Source organism: Cygnus olor, chromosome 25 (assembly GCF_009769625.2).
Source record: "Cygnus olor isolate bCygOlo1 chromosome 25, bCygOlo1.pri.v2, whole genome shotgun sequence".
NCBI classification, from domain to species: Eukaryota; Metazoa; Chordata; class Aves; order Anseriformes; family Anatidae; genus Cygnus; species Cygnus olor.
In genome coordinates, this window is record NC_049193.1 from 569,801 (window position 1) to 588,956 (window position 19,156).

Below are 19,156 nucleotides of genomic sequence, written 5' to 3' on the forward strand. Positions count from 1 at the left end.
ACGGGGAGGGGGCCGAGCTGCCCTCCCCTGTGCTGGGCAGGGACGGTTACCTTGATGGGTGCCACGTGCCCACCGCAGCCCCTGCCCCGTACCGGTGCCAGGGCTGTGGCTCCGTGCCCGGTGCAGCCCTTACCCTGGCAGGCTGCCCGTGGGCAGCGGCACCCACCCCACGTCAGGCTGGGGGCTGAGCCAGCCTCGAGCACGGCAGAGGGGCCCGGCCCCCGGGCTCTGCAGAGAAGGAGCCCTGCGTGCTCCTGCCAGCCTGGGCCCCCCCCCCCCCCGCCTGCCCCCAGGGCTCCCAGCGGCCCTGGCGTGGGGGCAGCGCTGCTCAGCTCCCTGCGAGTGCAACCCGGGCTGCTCCCCCCCGCACGGCCCGCCCTGCCTCTGAGTCACTGTTTTCCCGACAGCTTTGCAAAGCTGATCAACACCGCTAAAAATAATTTCCGCCTGGCTCTGAAACGCAGCCAGCTTTGGGGCAGCAGCTGCGTCCCCGGGGGGGGAGGATGGGCACCCTGCAGCCCTGCAAGGAGGCCCCAGCCCGGCGCCAGGACCGAGCCCTGACTCCAGCGGCTGCCCCAACCCCGATCCCCCTCAGAGGGAAGCCCCGGGGCCGGCTCCTGGCAAAGCACAAGCGAAGGGTGCCCCGAGCAGGGCGGCGGTGCCAGGCTGAGCTCCTGCTTCAAATCGTGTTCAAGGGCCGCAGGGAGCCAGGGCAGGATACGGCCCTGGCCAAGGGAGCCGCGCCTGCAGGATGCTGCGCACAGGCGAGGGCCCTGCGTGGGCGAGGGCACGCGTGAGCGTAGGAGAGGGTCGGTGGCCACAGCTGGCCTCACAGCTGCGCCATTTGGAGCCGCACGCTCATGAATAGCCATGAATATGGATGAGGGAGGGCAGCCAATGGCAGCAGCGCTCCAGCGCGCCGGCAGCTGCAGCCTTTGCAATGAACTTCTCCTGACATTTCGGCTGCATCGCGACGGGTTTCCAGCCCTCCCTCCCCCTCCCCAAGGCGCCCTGTCCCCTGTGTGGGTGCAGAGCCCCCCAGCCAGGCCCAGCACCACAGAACTCACCCCAGAAGCATGGTGGAGCCCCTTCCCCCCGTCTGTCCCCTGCCACCACCCCACAGCTCCCCCTTTGCTGGCTCAGAGACCCTCTCGCCCCTCTCCTCAGGGCTGAGCTGCCCCCGGCGGGGTCAGGCCCCTTGGCTTAGCAGCCCCCCGGCAGGCGAGGTGCCATCAGCAGCTCCTTTCCCTAAAGCCATCTCTCTACAATTAGCTTGGCTCCCTCCACCCACGCGGCGAGGACAGACATTGCCAGCAACCAGCAACTCTCTTCTACTTCATTTTATTTCAAGTCAGAGCACGTCGGCTCTGCCTTCACCAGTGCTCAGGATAGAGGAAAAGGTGCAGGAGAGCACAGGGAGCAGCAGCAGGAGTAAGCAGAGCCCAGGCGCCGCCAGACACCGACTCCAAGGCTGTTGCACGCTGCTTTGCTCCAAGCAAACTGTGCCCTGCCTGTGAGACCCCCAGTCCCTTCCCCTTGTCACTCCCGTGTTCCCCACTGTGCCTGGCAATCCGTGCGCTGAGCTCTGCTCTCCTTCAGGATCCCAGCTGGAAGGGGCGGCCCCGCAAACACCTTGGGGAGACAAACTGCCCCCCTCGCCCCCCAGGGGTCTCATCGCTGTTTGTCCCAGCCGTGCGCAGCCCGGGGGCCAAACGCTGCCGGGAGACCCCAGGTGTGGGCAGGGGACGCAGCCCGCGGGTGGGCTCTGCGCTGCTGAGACCAGCACCCCAGGGGCTGCACAGGGCAGCTGTAAGCAGGGCAACGCAGCCTCCATGCAGAGGGGACAGGGGAACGAACCCGAGGAGACGTGCCGGGCAGCGGCCAGCTCCCCCTCCCCATCTGAGGCTCCGCACATCACAGAGGTGAGCCAGCGTGTCTCACCCTGCCCTGGGCCAGGCACCTGCCAGGAACAGCGGGCCCTGCTGCCACCGCAACCTGAGCGAGCCCTGCTGCTGCTCCGCTCAGAGAGCAAAGGCCGTGGGAACAACAAACACAGGTTTCACTAATCACTAGATCTCCTCTCTGAAGAGAAAAGCTACACGAACGCGCTGCCTGGGACACCGAGGACAGCTGAGAGTCAGCAGGGAGAGAGAGCCCAGGAGCCCCAGACCCCCCAGAGCCAGGACGAGGCTGCGGTCCCGGTACAGCCCCAGTCCCAGCCCGAGCACCCCTCCGGCTCAGCCGGCAGTCCCTCCTCCAGCGAGGGCTGCAGGTCCCGAGGAAGGCAGGCGAGGTCGCTAGAGCCATTTACTGCAGCTCCTGCGCTCCGCCCAAGGGCTCGGCCGGCTCAGCCGGGCTGTCCAAGTGGCTGTCATCCATGCCAAAGTCGCTCCAGTGCGGGAGGGGCTCCAGGCAGCTGGGCCCCTGCGGGCCCCCCAGGCCGGCACAGCTGAAAGGAGAGAACAGGTCAGAGCGCGGGGACCTGGGGAAGGGGCAGGGCGCCGGCTGCGGCTCCACGCCACCCGCAGCCTCGCGGCGCGACCCGTCCTGCCCAGCAAGGGCTGCTTCCCCGCTGCTGCCCCGGCACAGCGGCGGCCGCTCTCCCGTCGCCGGAGCCCCGAGCAGGCGCGGGGACGCTGCCGCTAGCGGGAGGCAGGAAGCGCTGGCGGCCGCACGGAGCCACGCCACGCACACCCACCCGCGAGCCTGGGCTGCTGACCTCCCTCAAATCCCTTCCTTAAACCCTAAGCGCTCTGTTTAAAAACGGGTCTCATGCTGGAGTCCAGACCCCTCTCTCTTCCTGTTTGAAGGACCGCAGGTGCTGGGTGGTGCAGGAAACCAGACAAAGCTTCCTGCTTGGCGGGTATCTTATCCGAGGAGGACAGGGACCCAGAGCACCTCTGCCACCACAGCACGCTGCCAGCGAGCACAGCCGGGGAACCCGCACTGCTGCGGGACCCGGACGTGCAGGTAATTAATGCCTGCGCCTGTTCAGCCTCCCGCAGGGGTGGCAAACTGAGGATGCCCTCCTGTCCTCTCCTGGGCAGCTGACCCCCACGTGCACAGCACCAACACCTGGCTGCGTGGGGGCAGCCCCCCGGGGAGGTGCCTGACTCATCCCCATCGCACAGGCAGGGCTCTGCGGCTGATGGGGAATCGCAGAACTTCCTTAGGCACGCTGCAGGCACCCAGACAACGCACGGAAAGCCCGTGTTGTGAAAGCCTCAGAGGCTCCTCACCACAGAGATTAGGGGAGGAAAGCATCCAAAGACGTTTGTAGATCACAGCTTAAGTTCTTCTGGGAGACTCAGCTCTTCTCCACTAAGCCCCGGCCATGGCCAGAGCAGGTCACCCTGCGGGCAGCCCGGAGGGCACTACAGGAGATGCTGGTGGCGGCCCGGGACAGCCAGCCCTGCTCCCTCATGCCAGGAACGCTGCCCGCTCGGCGTGCCGGGCTGGGGAACGCGTGCTCAGCTTACACGACTGCAGCAAGGACGGGACAGGCAGCTCAGAAACACTCAGGGGTCTCTGTAAAGCCTGGCAGCTTCTCTCACGTCACAGCAGGGGCTGTTTCCTACCAGTGAAACCCCTGCACGGGCGCCGACCGTTCTGAGCCGGGCTGTAGCCGGCCCTGCAGCTGCAGGCGAGGGGAGGTGCAGGCAGCAAGTCCCCAGCTGCCTCGCAGCGCTGCCGGGCGCCAGGTCTGCTCAGGCCAGCACAAAGCAGCTCCAAGCACCGCAGGGGAGCCGGGGTCTGCCCCGCCGCGTGCCCTCGGGTCGGCCGCTCCTTTCCCTGCCCGTTACCTGCCGCGCAGGTCCCCCCCCGGCAGCAGCGCGGGGCGGCTCTCCTCCTCCTGCGCCCAGCCGCAGTTGGACATGGCGTAGTGCAGGATGGCGTCCGTCACCGTCTGCGCGCCCTGGCCCTGCACGCACGCCTCTATCTCGGGCACCGAGAGCTGGCTCTGCAGGAAGAGGTGCAGCCGGCTGTCGGAGAGCAGCACCACGTTCTGCACGACCCTGCGCGAGGAGAGAACACAGTGAGCGAGGCCGGCCTCGGGGAGCACACGGAGCCTGCCCGACAGCTCGCACGCCCCACGCTGCCAGGGTGACCCCGACGGCTCCACCGCCGCCACACAACCAGCAGCATGCCCTCCTCTCCCCTGTCCAGCCCTCGCAGAGGTGCGTGCAAGAGCCTTACTCACTTTTCCAGGAACTGCTGCAGTCCCTGTCTCCTCTTCTCGATAAATTCATCTGTGCTGCCCACAAAGAAGGTGGATTTCCCAGGCAGCTCTGGGACGGGCCTGCAGGAAGAAAGGTGCAGCAGCTCAGGGTCAGATCACCGCAGTGCCAGAGCACGGAGACACGGGACACGGCGGGGGCAGCAGCTGGATGCCAGGGCTGCAGGTGTCCCGTGTCTCTGTCTGGGGAAAGCCCCCCCCGGCTGTTCCTATCCGTATCTGTTCAGAGAGCCTGGGGGATCCCCAGGGCCGTGGAACCGCGGCGAGTGGCCGCAGGTGGGGGAGAGCGGGGAGCTCACGGCTTACACCAAGCCAGCATTCTTCTGGAGCTGCCGCCGCAGCCACACAAACTCACGGTACCGGCGCCGCACACATGAGGTCTTGGCAGTAAAGGCCTTGCTGTTGGTCTGCAAAAACAGAAACAAAAGCACGGAATAATCCTGACTGAGGGCAGCAAGGCAGGCCAGGGCAGGGTCTCAGCTGCTCAAAACCCTGAGCTCAGAGGCTACAGAACCCCCCAGTGGCCTCGGGGAGCGCTGAAGACATGAGAAGCCGGATCTCCGACCACAAGGGGCTGCCACAGAGGCAGGGAAGGGCTGGCTGAGGGCCCCCCTCAGGGCAGCCAGGGCTCTGCTCCTTCCGTCCCCACTCAGCACCGCCAGATGTGGCCAGGCGGCTCCGCTCCCGAGCCTCCCGCCCGGCACGACCGAGCTCTGCAGTCCACCCCTCTCCACCAGTCACAACTTACATGGAGGAAGATTTTATAATCCACATAGGAGTTCCAGGAGCCTTCGTTCTGCACGCGGGGGTCTTGGACGCGCACCGTGGTCAGCTCCTGCGGCACAACGCTGCCTGACCACCGGGAGGCTGCACCAGCATCGCCCCCCTCGTGGGGGTGTCCCCCCGCCACGGTGCCCCCGCGGTGCTTGTCCTGCCCCCGGCAGCACAACGCCCGCGCTGGCAGCCCAGGAGCCCCCAGCCCCTACCGCCCTCGGCACCAGCTGCCCCTCGGCTCTGCCCTGCAGCCCCTGCCCGGCGTTCAGCGCCCCTCGCCGCGGCGCTCAGCCCGAGACTGCTCACGCCCGTGCTGCCCAACTCCAGCCCAGGAGCAGACAAAACCACGTCAGAAGGACTCTTACCTCCTCTCGGCCCTCCAACATCCTAGAGCCAGAGCCCAGAGGGAAACATCTGTACAGGGGACAAAGGATTTAGTAAGGCGAGACCAAGCACTCCATCTTCAGGACCTCCCGCGGGCCCCGAGGAAGCCCACACCTCCGTCCCACGCTGCCAGCAGCTCCCCAGCCCCGGCTCTACGCACAGCTGGTGCTCTCCCCGCAGCCACCACGAAGTAACGGGGGTGCCTGCAACTCTGGCAGCCCACAGGAGAGCTGCTGCTGTCCTGCGGAGGTGAGGCCGGTTCCCGGCCGCCCCCTCAGCACGCCCCCCGTTAGCGCCCGACGCAGGCACGCCGTTCCGTTCCGTTCCTCCCCGGCTCTTTCACAACCCAACCGAAGCAGCAGCAAACTCAGCTCCGCGATTTCCCCCTCCGGGTCGATTTCATGTCCCCGTCACAGCCGCGGCACGCGCTGTCCCCCGCACCCCCCGGTGCCACCTGCCCCCCGCAGCAGCAGCCCCACAGCAGCCCTGCTGGCTTTGCTGCTGGGCCTCCCCGTGCGTCACGCCAGCCCCGGCCCTCAGCACGGCCCCGCCGGACGCCGCCAGCTCGCTCGCCGCACCATGACACGCTCCTGCGGTAATTCCTGCTCTGCAGCAGCAGCACGGACTCGGTGCCAGCGCTTTGGGGAAGGGGAGACAGGAGGCAGCCCCCGGCCAGGAGGGGCACGGTCCAGCCCCCCCCAGCCCTCCGAGGCAGGGCCCTCCCGCCGCGCACGGCGCTCCGCGCGGGCCAGGGGAACGCCTGGGGGGAGCCGGAACACCGGGCGCGTCCTGGGTTCACCTCGGGATCGTTTCGCAAGGTTCGGAGCCCCTGGGGTGACCCAGCCGCTCAGCACTCCGCCGGTCACAGCCCCGGTCCCAAGGGACGCGGCTGCCGGGGGGGGGGGGGCAAAGCAGCCTCCACCCGTTCCCGGCCCTGGCGCTTCGCCTTCCGGGCCCCGGGAGCTGCCAGGCGCCGCGCAGCGCTGGGAGCCCGGCCTGCACCCACCCGCCCGGCTGCGCAGCGAGGCTGCTCTCAAGACGGAGCCGATTTCAGCCGGGACCAGGGCCGGGGGCAGCCGCGACCCCCGCCCCAGAAACCGGCTCCGCGGGGGCTGTGCGAGGCCTCGCCCGGCCGCTTCGATGCGGAGCGCGCGGGGAGCGCAAAGCGGCGGCGGGGGAGGGCCCCGGGACCCCGGGAGGCCCCGGGAGGCCCCGAGGGACCCGGGCCCGCTCCGAGCAGCCGGGGCTGTCCCCGGGCAGCTCAGCCCCCGCTGGGCCGGGCCCGGCTCCTGCTCCCGGGAGGGGCTGGGGGGGGGGCGGGGCGCCCAACAAGGCCACAGCCCGGGGCTGGGGGCACCGGGGGGGGGGGCGGCCCCGGCCGCAGCCCCGCCGAGCCCCGGTAAAGCCTCACGGAGCCGGAACCGATCGGGGGCGGCCCCGGGACAGCGTCAAACGCCCCGGTACAGCCCGGGGGGGGACCGGGACCGGGACCGGGACCGGGACCGGGACCGGGACCGAGGCTGGGGCTGGGTCTGGGTCTGGTCTGGGCCGGGCCCTCCCCACGTCCCCGCCCGGGGCTCCGGGGCCGCGCTCCGCGTTCCCCGGGCCGCTCCCCCGCCCCCCTCACCTCCTCGCGCAGGACGCGGCCCCTTTAAGCCGCACGGCGGCGCGGCGGCCTTATAGCGAGGGCAGCGTTTCCCCTTCCGCCTCGGGGCGCGATGGGAGCTGTAGTCCGCGCCTCAGGCAGCGGGGCGCGGCCCGCACCCTTCGGCCACCGGCGACCACCGGCGGCCGCCCCACGGGGCCCCGCCGCGCCCCGCCCGGTGCCGGCCGCCCGTCTCCGCGCCGCGGCAGCGGGGGAGAGAGGCCCGCGGTACCGCGGGCGGTGGCGGCGGAGGACTACAACTCCCGTGGTCCCCCGCGGCGCGGCGCGGCGGCTCCTCCCGCTCCGCCCGGCGGCGCGGGACTGCAGCCCCCAGGGTGCCCCGCGGCGGGCGCGGGTCGCGGCGCAGGCGCGGTGCGCGCGGCGGGTACTGGGGCTGGCCGGGCTCTTTTGTTCGACGGAGGCGGACGGAGCGCGCCAGGCCCCGGCCCGGCCCCCCCCGGCCCCCCCCCGCCGCCCGCAGCCGCTTCCTCGGAGCCGTCGGCGGCGCTGGGCGAGGTGCGCGGGGGCGGGGGGGCCGGGCCGGGGGCGGGGGCAGCACCGGGGGGGCGGCGGGGCCGGGGGGGCCGGGGCCGGGCGGGGCCCCCCGGGGGAGGGCGGCGGGGCCGGGGGGGGAGCCCCGAGGTGCCCCGAGGGGGCCGGGGCCGGGGGGGCCGGGGGGGCCGGGGCCCGGGCAGGGTCGGGGCTGCGGGCGGGAGGGGGGGCGGGGGGGGGCGGCCGCCCGGCAGCGCCGGGCGCTCGCTGGCGGCAGGGGGCGGGGGTCGGGGCGGGGCGGGGCCGGGCCGGGGGGGGCCGGGGGCAGCGCTGGGGTCGGCCCCGAGGCCCTGGTACCGCCCGGTGCCGGCGGGGCGGGGCCGAGCCCGGCGGCCGCTGCCCCGCGGGGCGAAGGGCCCCCGGGGCACCCCCCGCGGGGTGCGGGGCTGTGCGGCCCGGCCCGGTGCCACCCCCCCGGGGCAAGGGGGCGCCGGGCCGGGGCTGGGCGCCCCGCGGCACCCGGGGCGACGTTTTCTGCCCCGTGCGAAGGGGGGCGGAAGGAGGCAAGCCCTGCCCCCGCGAGCGTCTGTCTGGTCTGAGGGAGCCCGGAGGCTCTGCCTGCTCCCCGCGCCCGCCCCGGTCCCTGTCTGCGGGACAGGGTTTGTGCCTCGGTTCTCCGAGCAGTTCCTGTTGCTGCGTGTTTCTCTGGGACCCGGAGGTGCGTTCCCTGGTGGGCTGCGATTTAACTGGAGATGGTGTGGCTGAGCCTGAAGGTTGTGGCTTTTTGTCAGCTTGGGCTCCGCTCAAAGGCTCGAGCTTTCACTCGAACTTCCCAGAAATGTTTTCTGCTGCGCTCAGGTTCTGGAGAGTGAAAGGCTCAATGTGCTGCTTCCCACTTCAAAGGAACGATGCCTGCCGCCTCTCCCTGGCGTGTGTGGAGTAAGCTTGGCATGCTCGTAAGCCTTTAAAGAGACGAGTGATCCTCGCCAAGTTTGAGGAAGGCAGGAGGAAGAAATGTTTTAAGTTTAAAACTCATTAAAGTTGAGCCGCACTCTTAGTCCTGTAAGATGCGGCTCACGGAGCTGCTCTGTGCTCAGACCGAACCTCTGCGTCTCCGCGCTGCTGTCGCGCGGGTCTCCTTCCCCGTGCTCGCCCCCCGAGCAGCTCGGCGGGAGGCAGCCCGGGAGGGCTGGGCAGCGCCTCGCCGGCTTCCACAGCAGCAGCGCTGCGGGGCCGGGAGCGGGGCCGGTGGCCGTGCTGCCACCTGGATGCGGTTCCCCAGGAGGTCTCGGGAGCCCAGCGCGTGCCCCTTGCTGCCGTGCCGCAGGGACGTGCTGGCAGCTCTGCCTCTCGCTCCCCTGCCTGCTGCTCCCGTCCCAGGGGAGCGGGCTGCTGTGCGCACCTTGGTGCTGGGCCTCCTCCTTCCTGGCCCTTTACTGGAGTTTGAATTCTTTTCAAGTGGCTTAGGTGTGTCCTGGATCCTTTTCCTCTTAGCTGCGGACCCAGAAGTCATTCTTCTGATCCTTCCCTGTTCTGTTTTCCTCTTCACGAAGGATTTCAGCTGTGCCTTGAGCGTTAGGTAAGAAGCAGCAAATGAAAACGGAAAGATTTAGGGTAGGACCATCCCGAGCCTAGAAATCGGACTTTTCGGTACGAGCCAACTTCTTCCATACACGACGTATAGAAAACTGGAGCCGAATTATGGGAAACAACGCGCTGCTAGCAAGATCTCTTTTGGGCTCGGGGACCCACCCCCAAATTCTTTAGGCATGAGCGGTCTCAGGAACCAAGAGGAGCCGTCCGCCCTGTTCAGACGGCCCAGGCAGGGGCACGGCCCAGTCCTGCACCTCCGTGGAGCAGCTCGGTGCCAGCGCGAGACGTTCTTTAGGAGCTCCAGGGCCAGGAGCCCGCCTGCGGCCGGCCTTCCCCGTGCTGCCTTCCCGAGTCACCGGGGACTGTCCGAGCTCTGCTGCTTTCTCCGAGGAACAGACGCCAGCCGGTACCCCGGGAGGCTGCGGCGTGTTTTTAATAACTCAGGTGGGGGGGGTTGGGGGTTTGGGGGTTCCTGGTGGCAGAAGGCTGAAATCCTTGTCAAGAGCTCGGCTCCACAAAGGCACCCCTGGGCTGGGGCGAGGGCGCAGCTCGGGTGCTTTGCGGGTGAAGCCAGCGCGAAGTCCTCGCCTCGCTGGGGCTGAAGTCCCTTTGTCGCACTCCTGGCTGCAGTGCAGCGAAAGGCTGTGCCGCAGCTCGCCTCTGCTGCCGCCTCGAAAGCTGGAGCCTGTGCCGCGCGAGCGGCAGGCACCGTGCGAGCGGCAGGCACCGCGGGCTGCGGCCCTTACCCCCCCCCGGCACCCCCCTGGCCGCAGGCTCCGGGGCTGCTGCGGGAGCAGGGCCAGCAGCACGCCCGGTGGCGGCCCGGCGAGGCAGGAGCAGGAGCAGGAGCAGGAGCAGGAGCAGGCCGTGCTGCGCAGAGCGGGCCTGGAGCCGCCGTGTGCTCGCCGCATGGTCGCTGAGGGCGGCCCCCTGCAGCCGCGCGTTTGTCCCTGCCTCCCTCCGGCAGGACTTCTCCAAGGCTCCTGCCCTTGCGTCTGCGTCTTCCCTGCCCTTCCCGCAATAAACGGTGGCTCCGCAGCGCGGTTTGTGCCTGCACCGCTCCGGAGCCCCTCTCCTCTCCTCTCCTCCCGTGCCTGCCTGTCCCGCTCGCCGCCTCTGGCCCCGGTGCCTCCCCGCTGACCGCGGCCGGGCTCCGGTCGTGGGCGTTCTCAGGAAGGTGCCTGGCGCCCCAAAAGCAGCCCTGCTGGGACAGGGCACCCCGCCATCCCCCCGGGCCGCGTCGCCTGGGCGGCGCTGCCGGGAGCCGCCTCGGCCTCGGCCCGGAGCAAGGGGAGGACGGAGGGAGGAAGGAGCCGCCGGAGGAATTCCAGAGTGAAACACGATCCCGGCTTCCTGCGGCAGCGCTGGCTCCGGCCTGGGGATTAGGCGCTGGCGGCGGCTCCGCATTGTTGTCGGCCCCGCCGCACCCGGCCTCGCCTGCGCCCGGCCTCTCGGTGGGGGCCTCGGGAGGGGAGAGCCTCCGCTGCGCGCCCCTGCGCGGCCCCGTCTCGGTGGCTGCCGGCAGCTTTTACTTTTCCCCCGAGGGACCGCGCCGGAAAACTTCGTCGCCGGGAGCTCGGCGTCGTCTGTGGGTGTTTGTTTAATAAAGGACCCGGGAGCAGCAGCGCCCAGCTGGGGAACGTCCCTGCTGCCACTCCTGGCGCGGGCGGGCCCGGGGGCTTCTCAGCGCCTCGCGCGGCGCCTAGGGTGGGTCCCATCCCCGCCTCTGGTGGCCACTGGAGCTCCCTAACCGCTACGCAGCGCCCGCAGCAGCAGAACAAGCTCTTCCCTGTCCCCATCTGCAGCCCGGTCAGGGTTGGAAGCAGCGCGATAGCGAGGCCCAAAATACAACCGTGGGAGCCCGGCGTGCGGTGCGCCGAGCGCCGCCTCCCGCCTGGGCTTTCCCGCGCTCCGTGGCTGCCCCGGGGTCCTGCCTGCGGGGTGGCAGCACAGGCAGGGTGGTCTGGGGCGTGCAGGCGCGGCCGCGCTCCCTCCCGGCCTCTTGGGGTGGCCTGAGCCAGTGGCTCATCCGCTGAGCTCCGTGGCGTTTCTTTCTAAGCCTCCTCCTTTGAGCGGGGCTCTGACGGCAGCTGCGCGGCTCGGCAGCGTCCCGTGCAGGAGGGCGCTCAGCCGGCTGCGCCCCCAGAGCTGGGACCTGCCCAACTCCGGCATCTCCTTCGGCCGGTGGAAATCCGCAGCGGTTTTGTTGTGCCTTATAAAATAGCCCCGGTTCGCGCAGCAATCTGCAAAATCTGTGCAGCCTCCTGGCCCTCTGGTCGGTCAGAATCGGTGCACCTTGCCCTGCGTGGGCTGCTGCCCGGCCCGAACCTCCGTGGAGCAGGAGCTGCCGATGAGGCTGCAGGTGGGGGGCTCCGTGCTTCTCCTGAGCCCGAGGAGCGTCCCGGGGCCGAGCGGGGCCTCCCCGGGGGCTGTCGGTGGGGCTGTCCCCTGGGGACCCCCGGGCACGAGGGCACGGCTGCAGCGCGCTGCTGGCACCGCCGTGCTGGGGGCGGGCGGCCTCGGGCCGGGTCAGCGCATCCTGCGAGCCCCGCTGCTTCCCGGGGAGCGCTGGGCTTACGCGGGAGTCCACGGCTGTTCAAACAGCTCAAAGATAAGGAGGTTAGGAAAAAAAATCGTCTTTAGGGTCGGTGAGCTAGATGGATCTCCTCGCGTGCACGTACGTGATCCACCGACGGAAAGAACAAGGGGAGCTCAGGACCAGGGACTGTGACTTGTGTTTAACGGGGATTAACCGTTTAACAACTTCTCAGTAATGTCAGCAGCGAGCTTTCTCCCTCCCGCTGCTGTGTAGCTTTGCAGGTTTTTTCTGAGCTGAGCCGAAGGGAAGGTCAGTGAGGTGGGGACGGGGAGGGAAGAGGCTGGGGGTGCCGGGGGCTCGGCAGAGGACGGGCAGGGCGGGGGGCAGCTGGCAAAGATTCTGCGTCGTTTCTGGAGACTGGTGGGCAACACGTGGGAGCGGTGAGGTTTGAGAAGCGGTGTGTGGGAAACGAGGACGGCTCCCGTCTGGGCATGGGTAGAACCAGGCAGGCTCCTGATGGTGAAATAAGGTGCAGGGGGCACAGGAAGGCCAAAGCCGCGTGTCAAAAAGGCGTCGCATAAAGGCAGCAGCTCCTGCTGGAGCTTCCCGTTTGTCTCCACCGGGCAGGACCGTTCTGGCCCTTCACTGCGCGCGTTTCCTGCTTTGTGTGTGCCTCTTTCCCCTAAAGCAGCGCTCGGTGCTGTGCTTTGCCTCTGTACCCAGTGCGTTTGCTCCCTGGCAAAGGCCAGCCCGCCCTTGACACACACGTGTCGTCCTCTCTCCCCTTCCAGCAGCGTCGCCCGTAAGCTGAAAAACTGGCCAGCACAATGGGAAAAAAACAGAACAAGAAGAAAGTGGAAGAGGTCTTAGAGGAAGAGGAGGAGGAATATGTGGTGGAGAAGGTCCTGGATCGGCGAGTGGTGAAGGGCAAAGTGGAATACCTGCTGAAGTGGAAAGGCTTCTCCGAGTAAGTGGCTGCGGGGCGGGCGCTGGGCTGCTCCGCTGCGAGCATCTCTGCCGCCAGCTCCCAGAGCCTCTCCGAGCTGCTGGCTCCGTCTCCCCGTGCCTCCTTGTCTGTAAAATGGAGCTACCAGGCCAAGAGCAGTCGTAATTACACATATATTAGAAAAAAAGACGGTGCTAAATGTCTTGGGTTCTAATAAGGGCACTGTGAGCCCAGCCTGGGTGTGAAAGTCCCACACACGGGCTGTGCAGTGCCCTGGTGGTCCGGTGGGGCTTCCACCCCTTTGATGGAGTGTGAAACAGGCAGCTGGATAAAACGGATGGCTTTTCTTTCCTGAGAAGGGAAATAACCGCCCTGGTCTCTGGCGTCCCTGCCCTCGCCTGTTTCGTGGGGCGAGGACACCATCGTCCTGCTGCTTCTCTCAGCATTTCTGCTCGCCCTGCTGTCCGGGACTTTGCGTATGTGGTCCCTGTGTGTAAATCTAAGCTGTTGGCTTTGGTTGCAGTGAGGATAACACATGGGAGCCAGAGGAGAACCTCGACTGCCCAGACCTCATCGCAGAGTTCCTTCAGTCCCAGAAAACCGCACATGAGAGCGAGAAGTCTGAGGGAAGCAAACGCAAAGCAGAGTCTGACACGGAGGATAAAGGGGAAGAGAGCAAACCAAAGAAGAAGAAGGAGGAGGTGAGACAGGGTGGGGTGTCTGTGCTCAGCTCCCCAGCTCTGCACTTGGCGGGGTGTCCAGCAGTTGGAGTAGCCACGCTCTGGAACCTCAGTCAAACTGTTTTGCACAGAGGGGAGACTGTTCCAGTTCCGCGAGGCACAGCCAAAGCGCTTTTGAAAAGCTGTAGCTTTCAGGGGAGGCGTGAGCTGTTCTCTAGGCCAGGCCTCTGGGAGAACCCAGAGCTACTCCTGGCACTGAATTGAGAGGCCAATTCTTGAACCAAAGAAGCGTGGAGCCACAGCTGCTCGTGAATATCTGCACAAGGGATGAAACGGGAGGCAGGGGTTGCCCGTTGCCCCTTCAAGGGAGGGAACAAGGTGAGGCAGAGCCTCGCAGGGTGCTCATAGCTGCTTGGGACAAGGGCTGTGCAGCCTGGTTTGCACCCCAGGAGCTGCTGAATCTTGGCCAGCCTCAGTTTTTGTGGCCAGGCCTGGGAAATCCGATCTTTGCAGCGCGAGCAGGGCACGCGGTCCTGGGGCAGCTCACCTGAGCGCAGTGGGCTTGCACCCGAGTTGTCGTCTCGGTGCCCTGCTGCCCTTAGTCCATGCGGCCCGAGCATCTGATGCGCAGAGCCTTTGTGAGCGGCCTGCAGCGCGTCCCGGTGACTGGAAGCAGGGCTGCGACTGTCGCCCTTCGATGCTACAAGTGGGAACTTGTCTCTTGCAGTCGGAGAAACCGCGAGGCTTTGCCCGGGGCTTTGAGCCGGAACGGATCATCGGTGCCACGGATTCCAGCGGGGAGCTCATGTTCCTGATGAAGTGGTGAGTGTGTCTTGGTGTCTGTCATTTCTTCACTTATTCTGTGCCAGAGAGGGAAGGACCTGCGCCTGGGGAGTCCCTGCTACCTGGCATGAGATCTCTTGCGATGGCGCTGCTGCCTGAGGTGACCCTCTGCGCTGAGGCTAACGTGGATGTGAAACGAGCAGGTAGGGCCCTTGGGGTTGCGTGGCTCTTAAGATGTCCCCCGCAGCAGGCGCGAGCTTGGGGCGAGAGAGGGGCATGGTGTCGTGGTGCGGGCCGCAGCTTGGAAGGCTGCGCCCCAGGAGAGCTGTGACGACGACCGCGTCCCCGTCGGCCGTAGTGGAGCAGGGCTTGTCGCTGGCGCAGGTGGGAGCCAAAGCAGCCAGGCGGAGGCGCGGGAGCCGCCGGCTCCTGCACTGCCTCAGAAGCACAGAGCGGCTGGGGCAGGGCTGCGGCTTCGATCGGGCTGCTGTCGCTGTGCCTGACGACCCAGAGCCCGGGCTCAGTGCTGCTTCTCCCAGCTCCAGAGCCTCTCGGGAAGGGCTTGCCTGGATCCCCCGGGCGGCCTGGGGACTGCTCTGTTTTCCAGCTGCTTCTTGATTTTCTCCGGTCTCCACTTCTGCCGCCTCTCCTCGGCAGCCCCCTAACTTGCACCTCTGCTCTGGCCTGTAGGAAGAACTCTGACGAGGCCGACCTGGTCCCTGCCAAGGAAGCCAACATCAAGTGCCCCCAGGTGGTGATCTCGTTCTATGAGGAGAGGTTGACATGGCATTCCTACCCCTCAGAGGACGATGACAAGAAAGAGGACAAGAACTAACCCCTGGCACCCGCTCTGGCCAGCCTTTGTATAAAGATCTGAACTGTGGGTTTGAGCAAGAGGGAGAGAACGCAGCTCTGCTCGGTCGGGAGCGTAGAGATGGCTGGAGAAGATGCCCTTTGAAGAGACCAGTATGGTTTCTGTGCCCTGCAGCTGCTCAACTGCTTTGTGCAGCTTCATGCTGCGTACAGATTCAAACCAGCCCGGCTCACTGGGGGGGAGGGAAGGGCAGGGGATACGGGGGGGTGCGGATGTTTGTTTCCAGGCTGTCCATTTCGCAGCTCATGGGAGAGGAGGCAAAGCCCCTTCCATGAAGGACTGTCACTGGTGATGGGTGGGCTGGGGAAGGGGAGTGCAGACGGATACTGCTTGTTCTTCAAAGACCATCTCAGCAACCCACAGCCTTCTTCCCAATAGTGTTAACTCTGCATTTTTACGGCGTAGCATGTGTGTAGTTTTTTTTTTTCCTTTTGCTATTTACTGGTGTATCGGTTTGGGGGGCTGGGGGGGAGGGATGTGGGGTAATCGGTCTCTTGTTTAATTGGGGAGGGAGGGAGATGAGGTCTGGTGACAATGTTCCAGATCATTTCCAGATCTTTTTTAGAACCTGAGTTCAAAAAAAGAAAAACAGAAAAAAAAAAAAGAAAAAAAAGAGCCCAGTATTGATGACAGAACTAGGGAGACAGGGACACTGACATGAGACTGAAACTGTGAATGTCCAAATCTCTGGAGCCAAGGTCCTCAAAGCCCTGAAAGCAGTTTTTAGGGGGGGGAGGGGGGAGAAGGGGAGACTTGTGAAAATGCAAACTTGTGATTCGTATTGTCCTGAAGCAGAACTGCCAGTTACTGACACATGCATTGTATGTGGGAGGGTGGGGTGCGGGGTAGGAATGGATTTTTAACCTCTTAAAAGCCTTTCTACCCTTCTTTCCATTACAAGGTGCTATTTCTCAAAATCGGGGGGAGAGAGACTTCTGACTACTTGTTCCTTTTCTCACCGTAATTTGACTGTCCAGCCAGCAGCGTGGGGATCCCTTCAGTTTTATCGTATGGGAGAGAGAGGAAATCAACAGCAGCACAAGGAAAATCAATTCCATATTCTCCCATACCAAGTGATTGTAGGAAGCCAGACGTTGGTGCTGGTGCCAGATGAGTTACCCTGAATCTTCTGAGGGTTTTTTTTTTTTTAATCCAATTTATTACAAATCCTGAACTATTTAATGTCTGGAGTCATGAGCCCCACCAGACTCCTGGCACCTCCTTGTAGGGTGGTATGTATCTAGACTTGCATTGTACAAACCTTTTTTTAAAAGCATGTGTTTAGGTTTCTGTGGAAACGTTGTTTAAATGTAAAGTACGTGTTTGGATTTTAACTTCATACCAAGCTCTGTCAGTTTTTTGTCTCAATAAAATTTTAGATTTATAATCCTGATTTTTTTCTTCTCTACCTTGCTCCTTCCTCCAGCTCTTTGTGCATGAGATCAGTGACGAGGTGTAGAGCAGGTCACAGAGGGAAGTTAGCCTGCAGTCGCGGTTCGTGCTGAACAAGGTTAGCTCTGATGCAGCCCAAGTTAGCCGCTGGCTCTGATCTAGGTGTCGGCAGCAACAGGAGTTTCGGAGCAGCCGGCGGCAGCTTCTTATTCACTGTGACTTCCACCTGAAGAAGAGAAGTGTCGCGGAGGAGCTCAGTGTGTAGAGGCCTGAGTCAAGGAGGCTCCTGGAGGCAAGAAGAGCAGCTCAGATTTGGGACCTGTTCGATGTGCTCCAAGATCCTGCTTGAATGGGAAGCGTGCGCTGCAGCTGCTCCGGCACCAGGCTCACCTGCGGTGCGGGGTAAGTGCCCTTTACTTCAGTTCTCCTCTGAACGTTGAGCAGACTCTGGCACTTTGCACTTAAAGACGGGTTTTTAAAGCTCTGGCGATGATTCTGGTGACTGGTTGAAGATGGCAACGACAGCACTTAACTCTTGGTTTGGCCTTGCTGGAAGGCCACAAGCTCTTGTGTATGGACCCACCCAAACCCACCCACCTCTGCCCAGTCCGTCTGGCAGTAACAGACAGCGAGGGGTCAGAACTGTCCTGAGGAGGACGGTACTTTCTGGCGCAGAAGGTTCCAGAATTCGCAGGGTGTGGGACGGAGCAGGGAGCAGCAGTGAGGTTTTGGGTGGTGGTTGGCTGCTCTGCCAGCGCCTGCCAGCACTTAGGGCTGTGAAACGATGCAGCCCATTGAAACCCGGGCTCCTCACAGCAGCACGGCCCATACCCAGCGGTGCGGAGAAATGCCTTCCCTGCCCCAGCAGCCAGCAGCAGCAGCAATTAAACCTGTATTAATCACTGGAGTTGGAAGGAGTAACGTCCACTTAATTGAACGTAAGAGGGCTGCAGCTCCCTGGGGAGGCGCTGGGGCGATCGATGGCCGCAGGAAGCTGGAAGCTGCGTGCGGCTCCGTCCCGGGCTGGGCCTCAGTTCCTTGGCTCTGGCTGGGGCAGGGGGCGAGAGGGACGCGGCACCGCCCGGGGAGCTGGAGTCGGTCCCGCAAGGTGCTGAGCGCTGCGAGTGATTTGTGCCTGGGAGGTGGGTGCGGGGTCTGCCCCCCCTCGGCAGCGGGCTCATCGCTACGGGCTGGAGCGGGGAGACGCGGGCCGGGCCTGCTGCTGCCTGCGCAGGGGCTGCGCTGGGGGCGCGTGCGGCCGGACGCTCGTTAAATCCAGGGCGCTCGCCGAGATCAGAGGCAGGAGGCCCCGCTGGCGGCTAAGTGCTTCCTGCCTCGGAAAATGAAAGGTCTGCTCTTCACCTGATTAGGGGCTGGCAGGCAGCCTGCGCCTCTGACAGCGCAGGGCACGCCGGGGAAGGGGCAGTGCTGCCGGCGAGCTGCTCAAGTGCGCGTCCGGCCAGCCCCTCGTTGCTGCCCCCAAAGGCTGGGGTCGGGGTCCAGGCAGGGAGCCCCGCTCCTGGGCGGCTGACCCCGTCTCGGAGGGCTGGACCCTTCCCTGAGCGCCACTAGGGCGGGGGAAATCCTCTGGGTTTTTTTTTGGTTTTCTTTGCAAGCCGATACTAAGTTCTAAAACAGGCCCTGAAGTAATAGCTGAAATAAATCCCCTAGGGCCCGGGAAGAGACTGGAACCACCTCAGAGCGTGTATTTTAATGCTTTGCGTTCCCCTTGGCTGAGCTGTTAGCTTGTGTGGAGCTGGCCTGGGCTCAGCGCCCAGCTCCCGGCAGCAGCAGGCAAACTGCTCCGTGGAATGGAGGCAGGGAACTGCCAGTGCTGCAGGGGAGGTTCAGTCCCTGGGGAACCGCGTTTGCCCCAAGAAAGCCTCGGTGGAAGGCCGGCCTTCCCGCCCCGGAGGGGAGCCAAGCAGCGCCGTGTGGGTCCTGCGGGCAGCTGGCTGTGTGCGGGCCTGGGGGGGGGGGGGGGGGCACGGCTTTGGTGCCCCCCGAGGGCCTTGTTGCCAAGCGTCCTGGCGTTCAGGGTGGGCTCTGCATGGCTAGGACTAATTCAGAGCTGCAGGAGCAGCTCCACCTCATGATGGCCCCCTACTAGAGGCCAGGTGAGGGAAATGCAGTGCCTGCCGCCAGCGAGGTGGGGGTGCCGAGGCCTTGGAGGAGGGTGGCTGGAACTTCTAAACCACGGCTCTGGGTGCAAACTGCTCTGAGAGCCCCACAGCAGGAGGCCTGAGGGCTTCCCCACCAGCCCAGCCCCTTGGGGGGGGGGCTTGGGCCAGCAGCCACCCCCAGCCCATGCTGTGGCCCCTCCAGCCAGGGCCTGCCCCACGCAGGACCCTCACCCAGCAGGGAAACAAACACGGAGCTGGGGGCTCCCGGGGCCGTACCCGGAGGGGGCCGGGGCAGGCGTGGGCCTGGGGGGCCCCAGCTGAGCGCCCCCGAGCCGGGGCAAACCTCGGCCCTGTGCCCGGTGCTGGGGCCTGGACGTGGCCGAACCCGGGGCTGGTGTAAGGGCAGCAGGGCCGCGGCCGTGCCGCCCGTTGGTGCGGCCAGGGGAGAGCTGGGCACGGTGCGCTGCCTCTGGGAGCCTGGGGCCATGGGGGGGAGGGCTGCACCCTCCAGCCTGTTTCCCTTCCACAAGCACCGCAAGCGAGGCGAGGCTTTCCTCTTCCCTCCCCTGAGGCCGGTACCTGCATGGCGGGCCGGCTGCAGCTCCTGCCCCGAGCACGAGGCAAACCCGACCTGCGCCCAGCTGCAGCACAGCAGAGGGAGCCAGGAGCTGCTGGTGGGGAGCAGGACCCCCGC

The 19,156-nt window shown here is 65.7% G+C and overlaps 2 protein-coding genes and 1 long non-coding RNA gene across 10 annotated transcripts; 1 reads left to right on the forward strand and 2 right to left on the reverse strand.

The window, feature by feature from the left end:
* Positions 1 to 1,325: 1,325 nt before the first annotated feature.
* SNX11 (sorting nexin 11) lies at positions 1,326 to 7,126 on the reverse strand. Of its 4 annotated transcripts, none has more exons than XM_040537068.1 (7): positions 7,023 to 7,126; positions 5,377 to 5,425; positions 4,986 to 5,072; positions 4,544 to 4,644; positions 4,202 to 4,300; positions 3,804 to 4,016; positions 1,326 to 2,449 (listed from the first exon to the last, which is right to left on the reverse strand). In XM_040537068.1, exons 2-7 carry the CDS (start codon positions 5,395 to 5,397, stop codon positions 2,308 to 2,310), a joined length of 663 nt encoding a protein of 220 aa, XP_040393002.1. In that variant the 5' UTR covers positions 5,398 to 5,425; positions 7,023 to 7,126; the 3' UTR covers positions 1,326 to 2,307. The 4 variants fall into 4 exon arrangements, with proteins under 4 accessions (XP_040393002.1, XP_040393005.1, XP_040393003.1 ...); XM_040537071.1 differs by lacking the exon at positions 7,023 to 7,126 and adding an exon at positions 6,406 to 6,606; XM_040537069.1 differs by lacking the exon at positions 7,023 to 7,126 and adding an exon at positions 6,402 to 6,605.
* A 274-nt stretch (positions 7,127 to 7,400) lies between these two features.
* CBX1 (chromobox 1) lies at positions 7,401 to 16,334 on the forward strand. Of its 5 annotated transcripts, none has more exons than XM_040537072.1 (5): positions 7,401 to 7,556; positions 12,456 to 12,631; positions 13,134 to 13,311; positions 14,018 to 14,112; positions 14,764 to 15,348. In XM_040537072.1, exons 2-5 carry the CDS (start codon positions 12,492 to 12,494, stop codon positions 14,906 to 14,908), a joined length of 558 nt encoding a protein of 185 aa, XP_040393006.1. In that variant the 5' UTR covers positions 7,401 to 7,556; positions 12,456 to 12,491; the 3' UTR covers positions 14,909 to 15,348. The 5 variants fall into 5 exon arrangements, with proteins under 5 accessions (XP_040393006.1, XP_040393009.1, XP_040393010.1 ...); XM_040537075.1 differs by having other exon boundaries at positions 7,442 to 7,556; positions 12,459 to 12,631; XM_040537076.1 differs by lacking the exon at positions 7,401 to 7,556 and adding an exon at positions 8,113 to 8,250.
* On the reverse strand, positions 15,364 to 18,577 carry LOC121059885. The gene is made up of 2 exons (XR_005814681.1): positions 16,659 to 18,577; positions 15,364 to 16,565 (listed from the first exon to the last, which is right to left on the reverse strand). It is a non-coding gene; the product is annotated as an uncharacterized LOC121059885 (long non-coding RNA).
* Positions 18,578 to 19,156: the final 579 nt, after the last annotated feature.